Source organism: Brachyhypopomus gauderio, chromosome 2 (genome assembly GCF_052324685.1).
Source record: "Brachyhypopomus gauderio isolate BG-103 chromosome 2, BGAUD_0.2, whole genome shotgun sequence".
Taxonomy (NCBI): domain Eukaryota; kingdom Metazoa; phylum Chordata; class Actinopteri; order Gymnotiformes; family Hypopomidae; genus Brachyhypopomus; species Brachyhypopomus gauderio.
This window is the reverse complement of record NC_135212.1, coordinates 24,082,469-24,098,867: the sequence shown is the minus strand read 5'-3', so window position 1 is coordinate 24,098,867 and position 16,399 is coordinate 24,082,469. Positions and strand designations below refer to the sequence as shown.

The 16,399-nt window shown below is 41.7% G+C and overlaps 1 protein-coding gene across 2 annotated transcripts in view; it reads right to left on the bottom strand.

Annotated features, from left to right (window-relative positions):
• Positions 1-9,980, bottom strand: part of cttnbp2 (cortactin binding protein 2) — a 40,704-nt gene extending 30,724 nt beyond the window's left edge. The window contains exons 1-3 of one of the 2 annotated variants that reach the window (XM_076992206.1): positions 9,932-9,980; positions 9,437-9,534; positions 5,847-5,954 (exon numbers count right to left, since the gene is read on the bottom strand). In XM_076992206.1, coding sequence (XP_076848321.1) covers positions 5,847-5,954; positions 9,437-9,517 — 189 coding nt within the window. In that variant the 5' untranslated portion in view covers positions 9,518-9,534; positions 9,932-9,980. The other variant, XM_076992207.1, reaches the window with a different exon arrangement.
• Positions 9,981-16,399: the final 6,419 nt, after the last annotated feature.

Genomic DNA, 16,399 nt, shown 5'->3' with positions numbered 1-16,399 from the left:
ATTTTATTAATGATTACACACAAAACTGAACCAAATCCATTACATGATCTTAATGAATAACACCATGGAAATGTAGAAGAAACACCTTTATAAAAGTGTTGATAGCACGAAAATCTCATCCACGTGACTTATAAATAAAAGAATCATTTTAACTGGCAATTTACCAAGTATCAAGCTAGTCAGTCTAGTAATTATTAATCGTGTCATGTATTTTGCTAGAACATCAGTAGTTATGTAACTGACTGACTTCACATGTGTTAAATTTATGTGTTGTTAGCATGACAAAAAACTGGACTTGTACAGACTTTGTACAACAAATGGACGGCACTCTTTTTGTAAAATTACAAAAAACTTCAGTGGTTGAATTTTTTCTAGCTAGTGTGATTTTTCCATCAACTGCTGTGTTCCTGCTTGGTCAGCCCTTCCTGCCAGAGCAGGGTGAGTGGCTTCTCAGAAGCATGGCCCAACCAGGGGCTTTGATGCAGGGCTGGACGCATCTCCACTGTTTTGCTGGTAAATACAGACAAACAACTATTCATCTCCAGGATTAGAGTGATAAATGATATTATGAGATTAAGTGCCCCGTATGAGCATTACAGGACTTTTCTTTTTTTTTTGTAGCCACTACAGAAGTGAACTGTTGCCTCTCAGTGGCAGAGTAAGAGAAATAAAAGATAGAAAACCTGAATTCTGAAGAGAAAAAATAATCAAAGCACAAATGAAGTTGATCCATGTAATGTTCCCCAACAGTTACTGATTTAAAGATTTTAACAGCACATTCATTCTGACATGAGTATACTGCTATGATTATCCATTATTTTCTAAAGCGGTTTGTGCCAAAGAGCATTTCTGCTACTCCCAACAGCAGTTTAAATTCAGTGGACATTGGGTAGAGTACTTGGATTTTATTTTTATTGTATACAACGCTGTTAATAATCAAACAAGTTTTCTATGTTTATTTGGTTCAAAGTTAAAATACTGCCAAATAGACACAATGACACTTCTGCTGGAAAGTAGTTTTCCCAGAGAGCAGGTCACATACCACAGAGTCTTTTTTTTAACCCATTATTTGCCTTTTAACTAATCATAGATTAATAGATTATGTTGTGTGTAAACAGAATCATTAAATACCAAGCTATTAAAAAAATATATATAGCATATGAGAGACAGCAAAACCAATAATTTCCTTAATACAAATTCAACATTTTTCAAAAGTTTGCAGAATGTAAAGTGCACCTTGTTTCCGTGCGCAGATAATGCAATTTGCGTGAAGCTATTCACTTTCATCAGGTTATTCTGGTCCATTATGATGTGTTTATGAAATCAACATAATAGCAATTATAAAAATGGTGACAAAACTATGATTAATCACGCAGCCCTAGAGATTCACGTCTGATGGTCCAACAAAGTGTGCAAATGGACAACAGGATGGGAAGCTACACTAATCAAACCTGCATGTGACCAAAATGGAGAAATAGGCTAAAATAATAAATCACAGTTACAGGAGGATCTTTTTAGCAGTAGCTATACAGCAGCACACACTGCATTTCAGCAGTGACTCTCAGGTTCTAGATGGTCCAAGTTTAGTGTGCACAGTGCAAAGGTCAGACCTCCTCTGGCGTCGTCAGTCCATTTAGATAGTGTCGGACATCAAGCCTTATCAGTGCTGTGCTGTGACCGTTCAAGGGGGAAGTTCAGAGGTCAATTTTTCCATTTCTCCACCCAGGCTGGCAGAAAACAAGGGCGAGCCAAATTCTTCACAACAGGACTCTGGCTGGCCCTGCAGTGAGACCGGATCAGAACTCTTCCCATGGCGATGAGGTGAGAACAATGCAGTCTCTGTAGATTCATACAGCCACAAAGGACGAAGCAGGATGAAATGCATGCTGGGATACAGGTCTGCAGAAGGCTGTCAACCGGTTTTATATTCTCCGAGTTCAGTCTGGGAAACTCTAACCTTTCAGATTTAATTTCCTTTCTGTGAGAGGTGGACATCATTCACTCAACTCTACACTATATATATATATATATATATATATATATATATATATATATATATATATATATATATATATATATATATATATATAAGGTCTGTATTATTTTTGACCTTTTTTTATATCTCACTGCCATTCAAAATCACCAATAAGAAAAGAACAGTCCATAGTACTGTTCCACATGCGTCTGACACCACTTGCATTTTAATAGTGCAGGCTTACTCAAGGTTAAATCATCTGGAACTGGTCGAGGGTTGGTGGGCTGAAGGGGTTAAGGTCACATTTTCTCATCATTAACCTAATGTGCCCCACAGGCTCCTTAAAGAGCAGACCTGCTGGGTCAGCCGGAGTGGTCTTCAAATTGCCAGAGAACAGCCTCACACAGCTAAATGCACATATGCCTGCCATCACTCCAGACTTAAAGGGGAGGTTCCCTTTAAAACCTTCCATGTAGCCAAGCCTAAGCCAGTCTCAGTCTCCCAGGGCAGAATGACCTTAGATATCAATTTTGTAGTCAAAAAGATAATAATTCAATTAGTTTGTGTGGATGAGGCGATACATTCTTACAATCAGTCACTGTAGAGTTCTCTCATTTTCTGAAGTTTGTATGTGATGGTTCTCACTATATCCATCCCTGACATTCAGGGGAAGTGTTTAAAAACAATCAGAGGAACAGAAAATTTTGGAGTTCACTGAGTCATATCCCAAAAGAGCTTCTTTGGAAAAATCTCACTTCAAGCGTAGGGAGTCACTTCTTTAAAAGTGATTTCCAGCAAAGGAATCTATAAAAATATGACACTGATATGGTAACCAAAGGCTGACAGTTGCCAAGAAGGTAGAACTGGGAAACCAAGACATATCTTTAAGGGCAGGTAACCCTGTAAAAAGACTGTAGGGCAATAAACCTGTATAATGACTGTAGGGCAGGTAACCCTGTATAATGACTGTAGGGCAGGTAACCCTGTATTAAGCTTTTTCCCCTCCCCTTCCCATGTGAAGGAGTTACATCCTAGCCGTACAGCTTTCTCACACCCACACCATTAGAGTTGTCCATGTAGAACTACAACGCTTCAAGCTGCTTTTGCCACAGACATCACTTGAGAGAATGTTATAGGGCAGAGACAGAGAAAGAGGGAGAGAGACAGAGAGTCAGCACGAGGATGGAGGTAGAGGGGAAAACGACTGGACTGACGCCAACTCTGCCACGGTGTTCAGGGCTTCCTGTTGAAGCCTCATCCTCATTCACAGTCTGAACCAAAACTCCCACCTGTTCGCCTGCTCACATACACGGTCGATACAGCTAGACCTACAACAGTGTTCGCCTAAACATTTTAAATTCCAGCTGTGCAATAATAAACAAGGCAACATCTGTATTAAGCAAATCCAAATAAGCAAGCCCAGGGCCCTGACTGTCACAAACAAGGCAGGACTGAGCTTGAACACTGGCGGGGCCTCCAAGTCCTCCAAGGCCTCGAGATCTGGGAGCTTCATTTCAACTTACAAACTCACACGTCATGCGCCAACCCAAAAATAACCGGACAGAGCCCAAAGGCTGAACATCTTGGCTTGAGTTCCCTTTCACTCACTGTCAGACGCACATTCACACGCGGCCTTTGGCACAAGGCTATTTTGGAGCACGTTTCCAGTTTGGCCTGGTGACAGCCCCTCGGCCGCTGGGTCACGTGGTGGTCACAGAGAGCCCTTGCTGATCAGGGACACAGCTGTACCGCAACATTGGTGCCTTTTTACTGATGGGCCTTCGACGCTACGGACAGGTAGTGGGCAAACAAACAGCCCCACGGTGTGCCTGGTTTCTCAAGGTTTTGAGGACTCAACGAGTCAGCGCATCAGATGGTAGGAATGGTGCAAGACATTTAAAAGCATGAATGTCTAATTCATCACACTCACACCAATAAAACACAGGGTGATAAAATGATGGTTGTTCTTAAAACGTACCGTTCCAGTGTTTCTAAGGCTACAGCTTGTTAGGTGGAACCATTTCAAATACACCCATTCCCTAAGTCTACAGTTAATCTGGATCACGTGACACCAAGCGTGCACGTGACCCCAAGCGTGGGAAGCCAACATGCCGTACCTTTTCCAGTGACCTGGCCAGATATCAACAACTGCCTCTGAAGCAGGAAAGGGGCTTGTGACAGAGGCCGAGAATCTGCTCGCAGTCCTCTATTATCTCAGATGAAAAACGATACAACAGCTCAGCGAGCATTTTCGATCACTAATTAATCGCACAGACAAAGGGCTCTTAATAATGCATGGGGTGGCCAGTTTGATCAACATAGCGTCAATTTTCACATTCAGGTCCATGCTTTGTGCGTGGAAGAAAACAACAGCCTTGCAGGTGCATACAAGCGTATGTTTGTTAAATCCCCCCCCCCCCCCCCCCCCCCCCCCCCCCCCCCCCCCCCACCCAGTCGCCCCCTAATTGATTTATCCAGCTCTATCTGCTCCGTATCTGATTGGGCTTCTCAGAGGGAACAAATGAGACTTTGTGCTGACGACTGCTGCAGTGAGGGAAAGCAGGATGCGAGCGGAAGGAGGGAGATGAAGAGAGAGAAATGGGGATGGAGAGGGAGAAATGGGGATGGGGAGAGAGGGCTGGGATATCGGAAAAGGGGGGGGGGGGGTGTCTACTGGGAAACACGGACCCAGAGGAACAGTGGAGAGTGGAACGGGGAGCCTCGCTGAGCAAAGCGTGAGAGGGAACACAGAGGACAAGATCAAACTATATCTGCATACTCGGCTTACATGCGAGAGAAAGACAGACGGAGAGAGACAGACAGATACCGATCGTCATGTCCACAAGGTAGCTTAAAAATGAGCCGCGCATAACCACACAGGATTCCATGAAAAGTTTGAGAGAACCAGTTGAACTAGAACACCTGGGCAAAAAAATGGTGTCACTTCTGACCTTGACATTGCAAACATTCCAGTCCAGATAGCTTGGCTTTTTTCATCATGCAGCAAAATGCTGGCCTGAATGCAGAGATGAAAACAAGACTACAACTGCAAGTGACACATTTGCTGAGCTTCTGTGCATTTTACCTACAACAGCCCACCATGCACGTTTCAGAATAACATAAATAACATATTCCCTTTCACTTTTCAAGAAAGAAGGGACTAAAAAAAGAATGGTGGTGAAACCAAACAGACCTTCCATAAAACAGTCAAGTTCTCATCGTCATCTTAACATCATCCTGACCTTAACCTAAAGGAGATTCACCAAAAAATGTAATCCAACAGCATAACTTCAATACTAATGATCAGTCAATATATCTTGTTGCTAATGAAGCAACGAGATAACACAAACAACATGTCAAAATCATCACACACTTGTCTTAAATAGAATCTCAGCAACACTGATCACTCCAACTAGAGACACTGTTCTTTAGTATGAATCTAAAAATTTGCAATTTTGATACCAAATATATCTTGGCTCAAATACAGGCAGTGTAAGAGCAAACCTGTATAAATCAGAATTTTTGCCAAACTACTTCTTTAATGAATGTATTGGTAATCAAGTCTGTTAAACCTGTATCGTGTCTTGTGGATTCAAAATGAAACTGAATAAACAGTTTATCTGAACGGTAAACCTAGAATTCAGTTGTAGCTCCAAAAGACATTCAATATAATTTCAGAAACAAATCATATTCAGACAAGTTCTGCCATGCCAAAAGTCAGGACCAAACTGACTGATGAACACAGGCTATGAAGACCTCAAAGTGCAGACAATATCCAGAAAGGAATCTGTACGTTCGGAGACACGCCGGCTGCTCCACTTCCACGCGAAAGCCGATGCGAGCAATGTGCAGGAACATGGCAGGAACTCACCCTGAGAGCCTCGATGACCAGGTCTCGTGCTTCCAGCTCTCCTTCCATGATGCTGAGCAATGTCAGAAGCTCTGGCTTGCTTAGATTGTCCATGTTGAGCTCGCATTTCTGAAAGACACACAAGCATGGAGGCATGGGCATGGTTCGAACAGCAGCAGCAGTGCCTTTCTCCACAGTTGCTGCAATTTTTTGGCAGAACAAGCGTTAGGTGGGCCGGGCAGATGCAACTCACAATTACTGTCTGTGTGGAGAGATGAAATACAACAAGGCATTGCAACCACATGAAGCAGAATTTCAGTGAGGAAACCATTATTTAAAGGTGAGGGGGAAAGAATCACTCTGTCTAAAACTATCTAGAGGTTATTTCAACCACAGGCCAAGGCTTTTAAAATACCACTCCAAGCGTCTCACTGACCTACGCACTTCTTGTAATGCTGTCTGGGGACTCAGTCAGTACATGACTGACAACATGTGAACAGAACAAGTAACTAACACTTAACATGTGAAATCCTGTTTCCGAACAATAAAATGTGATACAGCAAACATACTGAAACCTTTGCAAAACCTGAGAGAATAACTAATTATGTTTTAGTGATTTAGTCGGCAGGATATGGCTAACTAAACATACTGCAACATAACAAAATTCCATTTACTTTTGCTATTTCTATCCAATGACATATTTTATCACAGTTTTGCTGTGGTACTTTCTTAGTAATGAATTATAGGTCAATGGTTGTATGAGGACACTACTGTTGTATATTTAAAAAAACCCACATTCCTTTAATATTTTTGCTTCCCACTAAGAAAAAAAAATTGATGTCCCATATTCATAATTTATACCATTCTAAATATAATGTTCTCCAAATCAATAAATCTCTTGAAGATGATGATGACCTCAAAATAGATGAAGAGTGAGTAATTCCATTTAACAGAAAACATCCTTGTTTTGGAATTTCCAAGTGTAACTACTTTTATATTGGTAATCAATAAGCTTTACTTCTGCATAGGATGGTCTCTGGCAGTGCATTCTGGGAATATTTACTGGGTTCCAGTAAAATGCTTAAGTGGTTCTCTTTGGGCAGGGGTTACTGACAAATGGACTGCATCTGAGGTGGGAGGGAGGTGATGGGGAGGGGCAGGAGGTGTAATCAGATTGGGTTTCACTTTTGAGGTTCATTACCTAATCGTGAGCGCGCACAAGGTGCATAGTTAGAGGACACAAGCTCCAGTATTACAATGCAAAGGGCAAGACTTGCATCAGTTGTACCAAGGACTGCCTCTCCTCCAACAACCTGAGTGCTTTGGGTTTTGGGTCTTTGAGAAGTTCAAGCTGCTGCTTTGTTTCCACTATCTGTCTGATGCTTTAATGCTGAGCTAAAGTACTCTGATCCTATTTCCTTAAGCCTGGCGACTGAAGATATGGTTGGATAAAGCCAGCTGATTCCCCAGTTTCCCCAGAATTGCAGTATCCAAAAATGGTTCCGATAGATCCACAGAATGTGGTTCAAATGGGGTTGTAGTGACCTGACATCGATCACCCGGGATGTACAAAGTATGACGAGCACAAATCACTCATGGCGCAATCTGAAACATTTCAATAGCATTTCCCCATAGTGTTTTTAAAATGTTTTAATGTGGGAAAAAATGACAGATATCTAGCAAATATGGGATGTGTCTACCAAAGCATCAAGAGCTCATTAAGCTTGTTTAGCCACTGATGCAGCAGGCAGGTTATGTTAAATCAGCAATAACAAAACTCAAACCCATTTTGGTCTTGCTGTCATCTTATTGCTATTTTGCCAGATGTAACGGTAATGCTGCAGTGCTGTAGTGTGTTTTGCCCTGTCCTAAACTAAACATTATTCACCAAGGACTCACAAACAGTCCACAGATGTTGCCTCATTACAAGCCACGAAAAGAAAGCAACTAAACCCAATCAAGGTTGAGCTGTGTGGGATAACCTAAGAACCGCCCCCTCTAAAAACCTTGTCAGAAGGAGCTCTTGCTGAGAACCAACAAAGGACTTGGGCTTAGAGACTGAATGACTTCAAATATACCCTTGCACTGACACCATACCCTTGCGAGCCCTTGAGATGTATCCGGATGGACCCACGAGACAGAGATTTATGGCCGACACCTCCCATTGGCTGCTCTACTGTAAGGCCGGAGCACCTGTTCAACTGAACGCTAAATGTAAACGAGCCTCTGGCTGTTAAAATGGCTCAGATTGGCTGGATGACATGCTACTATGTCAGCTGAGTCACTGAAATTCAGACCGATTTAGAAACATCTCCGGTGAACATATCCCCAACCCTCCGCCTTCTCTTCACTGCCCTGCTAGGCTTCCTCACCTTTCTCCGTTTCTCCTATTTACTTTTTTTTTTAAGCACACTGTCATACAATTGAAATGAGAACTAGTCCAATCTATTACTTACAATTATGTCAATGCCCATACTGCCTTGCCTTTATACTTTATATATATATATATATATATATATATATATATATATATATATATATATATATATATATATATATATATATATATATACACTTATATACATACATACACCTATGCAGGTACCGTACTTATACACACACACACACACACACACACACAATTATTTAAGTTAGTATAAGATGAAATATAGATATCAAGAGCTTTATGCGCTATGGTTAAACATTCTGTGTGGATATGTTCAATTTAGAAGCAAAGAATGTAGACTATCATCTCCTGGGGGTCAGACTCCTTTTAATAAGGGCCGGTCAGCAGGGCCTGTTACATATGCTGGTAACTTAAGCACTCGAATCAAAGGTTAAGAAAGAAGTAAAACAAAATGTAACAGCAATATGATTAATCTGAACTTACATTTATTTCACACGGTCATCAAATAAAAACACATTATCTCTGTATTGAGGACGACGTATCTATGAAAGTGGGTCATTATTTGGACAGATGAGATGATATATTCTGAAAGCCGGTTACTGGCTTCAGCATAATTGTAACTAAAGCGTAGCTACAGCGGAAAATACATTCATCCTCGACAAGCAGCAACAGTTCACTGTGGTATTATTACTTACAAAGATGTATTCTTATACATCATAAGCATCATCCGCTACATGCCGTGGTCGAAATAATTTTTAGATGCATGCGAGTAAAGTAATCAATTTTTTTACAAATAGATTGGGTGGAAAGATGGAAACCCCCATCAAATCTTATCATGACACTATATATATATTTTTATTACTGCGCAGCTGCACACTCGCTGGACAATGTAGCTTTACGAGAGCGTCTCTGAATGAAAACACAACGTTAGATGGTCTAGTTGAAGCTCAGGGTGCGACGCCACTGTACAAATGGTTTACACTGACGTTTATAAACGCTAAATGTTTATTTTAACGTAACAATATCCTAGAGCCCCTTTTGGACGGCCAGAGACCATAATACATCAACTGAGTACCGTAGTATTTGGTCTGAGTTGAGGATTAGCATCGCGGAAAATAAAGATGACCGGCGTTGGTCTGCCTTTCTTCCCTTCCCGATATTTACATGATTATTGGCAAAGTGAGAAATAATGATCTTATCTTACCGCCTCAACACTTCCATGGACAGCGGTTACCAGCGTTTGTACCGGAGGTGGCTGATCCCCTTTCGCTCCTTCCGACGCCATCTTCTCACTGTAGCGGACTGTTGGAGTGAGGGCACCACACACAACATCAAAAAACGCATTCGGCACTGTTTTCACATTTACGCGACTCCCAGTGAATTGCCTACAAATTAGAGCCTCGACCGCGATTACGTGAGAGTGAAATGGCTGATGTGGTGTGGACACCGGGGGCGGGGGGAGGAGAATTTGGGGAGCAGGTTGCGTTTCCAGTGTAGGCGTAAATCAAACCGTATTCCAGATGCAACTCCGTGCGTACTCAACCTGAAGTGAGGTACAGACCTACCCTGATGGGAGGTACAGACCTACCCCGAAGAGAGGTACAGACCTGCCATGAAGATAGGTACAGACCTGCCCTGAAAAGAGGTACAGACCTGCCGTGAAGATAGGTACAGACCTGCCCTGAAGAGAGGTACAGACCTGCTCCTCCGGAGAGTGAGCGCTGGGCTGGTGGACGCGGTCTCGTTGTTTAACCTCTCTTTCGCCGACGTCTTTTTGCATTTTACCAGACGCACGGAAATATCACACGGGTGGATTGTTTCTTATGTTTCAGGACTCTAGCCACTCTAAAACCTAACATTATAGTAAACTGTTTATAATGGCCATCGGATACCGTCACATATTACCAGTTTCACAAAATGTACAAAGTACAAAGTTATACGATAGCCAAGCTATGTTTTCCTCATTCCACTAGATATCTATGACCATTACACTTGCACTTTTGTTGTCTTACAACAAAACAACGAACAAAATTCGTTGTGCAATGACAATAAAGATATCTTATCTTATCTAGGATCATAATCTACATAATAAGGTCGATGTTGCGTTGTGCTGCGTTGTATGAAATGTCTGTATTCTGGATTTATCGAGCACAAACGTATTAAACATTTAACGTTAATAAACAGTATTAAAATGACCAGAGCGACACTAGAGCAACATCACTATCCAAGACAGTAACTGAGACTGAATCCCCGTGGATTCAAATGTCCTGCCTTGTGAACTAAAGACAAAATAATTGTACCAAACCAAGGGGATTTTGGGAATCCATCTATCCAGCCTACTATAATTCTGTTCTCTGAACGGATAAATCCAAAATACAACTCAGCCAGACTTCAGTAAATAATTTATGAGCTCTTTTCAGGCAGTTCAGTCCAGATAGTGATCAAATTCAACAAACAACAAGAACATAAGGGACCGATTTAACAAAAAAAAATCATTTTAAAATTTTATCCAAGATTGGAAAATATGCTAATATAGGAAGATAAATAAAGGAAGATCAAACTGAAGCTGAAAGATGACGGTGCAGTCGTGTTGAATGAGGCCTGCTTTGACTTCTGCCAGCCCTGCTCCACGTCTGTCCCCGCCCTCCGGAGGGGGTCTGGCAGGGAGAGACTGCAACATTGTTGGGACACAGAGAGTCTTAGTGGCTCCCAGTGGACATCAGCCACGAGCATGCCGAGCACTTCCGATGTATCTGCATCCCTCTGTCCACGAGACAATGGCTCGTGGAGGAAATCGTTTCAGTTGAGGTGAAGGGTCAGGGCAGAATTCCCTCACTGGAGAGACTGGACAGATAAGAACCCTAAAGGACCTTTCGGTCGATAGAGTACTGTGATTTATTTGTTAGAGATATAAGGATAGATAGATAGATAGATAGATAGATAGATAGATAGATAGATAGATAGATAGATAGATAGATAGATAGATAGATAGATAGATAGATAGATAGATAGTAACCACCGCGATTATTTGACTATCATTTTCAATTCTTTAAGAGCTCGTGTAGTATAATGTCTTCCAATGTTCTGACATCTAAGAACCGTGAGATGACTTACTGATTTATCAGCTCCAACCAGCAGGGGGCATATGGGAAATAATTTACGTTCCATAGAGTTGCCACTTGGGGGCGCTGGTTGTGGTTAATGGCGTATAGTGAATTTATTTTGAAGGCTGTTCTTGTAGATATGTTACCGAGATACAATGCTTCCAGTGTTACAGTTAGAACTATATAACCAGTGCACATTATAGTTATAAAGTGTACACATTTGGAACTGTTAGACAACATTAATGACTTTCGTTCTTCTTGCTCAGTGAGTTTGTTCTTGGTTCTATACTGCAATACTGTAATTAAGCTGTATTAAGGTATGTACACAATATTGTGACTGGTCACTTTGTACTGGTTTAATTTGTTGAAAAGTAATAAGTCTGTTTTGACCATTATAAGTGTGTGTAACCCATGAACACTGGATACTCAATCACATGCCTTGCTCTATTTATTTCCTATGACTCCAGTGTCCAATATCATAGCTGCATCTGTTGCAGCGGTGAATTAAGAGTTAAAATATTAGTTGGGTTATTTAAACAAAAGTTTTAAAGATTTGAAGATTTGTTATTTGATGCAGTTTATTTCTCATTGATATTATGTATCTTTGCTTGACAAAGGAATGTTGTTTATTACATTTTGATCCCCCTCCTCCGAAAGAAAATCTTGGTAAACTCACATGCCACAAAGGGGCGCTGTTCTATCAGGTTTGTAAGGGTGTTATTTGCACACAAACCTTTGAGCTTTTAGTTTCACAAATAGTTTTACCTGTTTCATAAACTGTTTTACATTAAGATTGGAGCATGTTTCGAAATTTAAAAGCAGGTACATTATATCTCAGTCCATACAGTACAGTAGTTGTAGAGTACTTCTGTTACCTGTGGATTTCAGTGTTCTGTGCTCACTGTTTTTGTTTATGTGTGTATTTGAGTGGGGGTATATTAGATAGATGTGTAATAGATAGATTGATAGATAGATACTGTGGCTCTTCTTAAGCCACACGTAGGTGCTATGTCAAGGACAAAAGTTGGTAGCTATTATTATGATAAGCTCTCCAAGGAACTTTCTTCATTTGGGACCCTGTGAAATTTGTATCTCAAAAGCTCTATATATATAGACCAGAAATGGAGTAACACATTCACACAAGTGTGTCAAGGCATTTTTTTAACGTGTTTACTGGTTTAGTGACACTGACAGTATGTGCAGACGTAGACTCTGGCCCGGCTCCCCATTTTCCTTTGTTGCAGAGTGAGTGAGCTGTGCCTTCAAACACGTGTCCCCAGCAAAACCCTGGAACAATGAAACAGCCTCGCAACACATTCAGATCCGAATGGAAGTTCTCCATAAAGCTTATATGATGACAGGGTATCACTCAGCAGTTACCTCTGTTTCTGCCAGACAAGAGCTTCCTTTTGATTGACAGGCAGCCCAGTTTTATTACAAAACAATGATGTCATGTACAGAATCTTGCACTTTGAAGTATTGAATCACCTGGATATGCATGATGTTGTCACTGGACTGTAAGACAATGCGCCATTCAGCCACTATGCAAAATCAATCAACATCTTGTGAATCCTTGATATTTTTAAAAGGCAAGTTTACATCCCTCGGCTTCTTTCTTGCATGGAGCCTATTTCTCCTTGTTTTGCTTGGCTGCTGTGAAACGCTACGCCTCTGAGGGGCCTTAAACACAACCCACGTCACTTCTGCTCTGGTAATGATTACAAAGCATGAGACTCTGAGGCAGCCTGGCAACTCATGTAAAAATCCCTAATTACATTACCCTGGTGCGCCACCGACACTGAATTTGATTTGTGCCCACAGATTGCATCTTTCCTCCCTCTGAGGTGCTCAGGAAAGTGGCAGGCTTCGGGTTGGCATGGCTCTCTGATCATGCCCTGTGCGCAGGAAGGCAGTGTTAGTAATGCTGGCCCGGGGCTATTGCCAACGCCGTACCCGCCCCTGAAAGGAGCCCCAGTGCCTGGAATTTCTGATGCAGACGCTACAGAGGCTGCCAGGGCTCTCCAGCTTCCTAACAGACATGCTTGGCCAACTGGGTTTCTATGAGAGAGCTTCAGAAGAGCGTTTGAACAGTGAACAAACAGCCTTGTTTCAATCACTCCCATGAGATTCTTTCACCAACTGCAGTCATTAAGTGGGTTTTCTCAATCCCTTTTATTGTTTTTTATGATTTATTGTTTTTTTTTTCTTTGGGTGATGACTATGTAAAATATATGTCAAGTTTAATGAAGAATTAAGAGATTAATACCATTAAATTTCATTCAAACAAACGTCCTGCTCTATTACTACACCAAGAGATTGTATTGAAACGATTAAGTAAGTGGTTTGCTTTCCCTCTACAACAGATCATACCAAAATACCATTTGGGCATGGTTGTTCCCTCCACAGAAAGCTCAGCACACTCTCTCTGTCTCCGTCAGGCCAAGTGTAATTGGCCAGAAGACCAGCACAGTGCATGAGCAGGCTGCACACAGCAGAAGTCGAGTTAATGGTGCATTAGAGCACATGAATCCAAGGGGGAAGTGGGACTTGTTAGCATGCAGACTGATGGAGCCTGGACCCTCCTTGGATGATGTCAGTCTTTGAGTTTCCTGTAGACCAGTGTTATTTGTTATCCCGTACTGGAGTGAAAGCTGGTAGTGACTCACACACACACACACACACACACACACACACACACACACACACACACACACACACACACACACACACACACACACAAACACACTGAGAGCTCATTGTCCTTGTTCAAAGCTGTTGTTGTGAGTAACAGAAGGCATAAAACAAACCTCTCACCCGAACTTTCCAGATATGGACATTATTTTCTAGACATTTTATTAAACATATTCTGATGTGCTAAATAATGACAAATCATAGACGGAATTTATGTCTGCTTTACATGCCTCCCCCACACTCAAATAAAATGATGGACAGAAGCCATCTTGACCGTGTCAGTCACCTCTTCACATAGGATGCACGGCTATGCCTGTTTTGTGCGGAGGACTCAGTGTGGTCTCTGTGTGGACCTGTGTGCATTCTTCAGCAGTAAGAGGCAATGCCTCCAGGCTGACACAGAGAGTGACGATCCACGCCTAATAAAGACATAAACCCCTGTGGTGTGCACTGCACAATGTGGTTGGACTCCCTCCTCCTAATACCCTTATAAGAGATGCCGGAGCAGCATATGTCCTTCCCAAATACAGGAGGACAGCAGGCATCACAGAGGCGCTGCAGCCTGAAACAGGAAACATCTGGGTGTCTGTGGCAGGTTCTGTACTGCAGGACCCGTGTCTATCCACAGTGCTGATGAAGCCCTGCATCATTACTGCTCTTTTAGTTGTGTTGTTTTATTACAGTGTTATTATATCAGTATTATCAGTATTATAACATACAGAAATGACTCAGTATCATAAGGAATTCATCATTTTAATATGTGACCACCTGGACCAGTAGAATCACATGGAGAATTTTTACCAGGGTCGGGGGAAACACACTAATCCTTCACTGGAGTGACGGCTGAAAACCTTTAATGTAACTCCAATAAAAGTAATTCAAAAATTCATTTGAGAGAAAGTATTGTTTTTCTGTCCATACAACTGCATATTAATTTAAATCAAAAATGTAATCAGTAAAATGTTCTCATTGGTGGCATTTATCTCAAACTAAAATATACAGACTTCATGAGGAGTAATGTAGCTAGCGGATAGTTGAGTGAAATCCATATTTTCTAATTGTCATAGGTTAAGAATTGAAAATCCCCCAAAGCATAATTAACCAATGTGAGTGAGTGATGGTACGTAAGAGCTGGGGTAGAGTTACGAGACTCCTGGTCCCCCACGTACATGGTCCCTTGATTTTAACCACATTGTCAGAGAGCATGTGCTGGGTGACATTTGACTAAATCTAAATATAGACAGTGAGAAACCTAATACTTCCATTCTAAAAATGCAAAAGCTACCATGTTAACATGTAATCACATGTAAATGTATATCAAGTGTATTACTAAGGTGTAGAAACAAAAGCTAATGCTTCATCTTACTCAGGACTGAAGCCCTGTCCCATAGGCTTGTGTCAGGATTGTGTGCTAGGGGCTCATATCACCCATAACTTCATATTCTCCACAACTTCAGAGTTCAATCCCCATGTTGAATGCCTTCACACAAAGACATGTATGGCTGATTAAGCTGAACTGTTCAGCAAAAAGATGAGTCATGCCTCATTAGTCTGTACCTCTGAAATAGCATGTCTTCATGTCCAAATTCATAATAGAGGATTCAGACACTTTGTGTGAGCACTGTGAATTGAACTCCATTACAGACCTATTAGGAGGCAAAATGTAGAGCTAATTACGCTCTTAGTCTGAAGTGTCTTTGGTTACGATATGTGGCAAGTCTTTTTGTTAATGTATGTGTGGATTAATTTCCCTTAGTAGCAGTACAGTGAACATGTTTTCAAAGTCATGTGTAGTCAACTAGACAGTATGAAACAGACTATAGGATTAGAGATGACATACACATGTTATATATATTGTAGGCCACACAGCAGTTGTTGGGGGCAGCAGTACCTTGGTATACCACAGGGGAATTTAAATCATGTAGAGGCCACCAGAAAAGCAGCCATAGCCAAAAAAGAAAACTCCTCACAATAAACGAAGGGTTTAATCCCAAATCCAGCACTCTGAGGCTGTACACTATTAAGACTGAAGAGGGGGTGGCAAGAACTAGTGAGCATCAGAGCCACTGTCCAATACGAAACAACCAAGGTCCAGGAATACACCAGGAAGATGGCCCAAAGTGACAAGGTGCTTAGTGAGTACCTCAGACAGCAGAAACCTGAGGGGGAGAGGAATGAGGAGGAGCAGGTGCCATCATGGGTGGATAGACCCCTGCATGGCGTGAACCACCAACTGTGTGGCTGCACAGGAACAAGCTCTTAATACAAGATCAATGGAGGCTGGGATCTACCACACCAGGGAGCAACAGGGAGCAGGATATACAAAGATGTTCCTGAGACAATCCAGCACATTACAGCAGGGTGCAAAATGC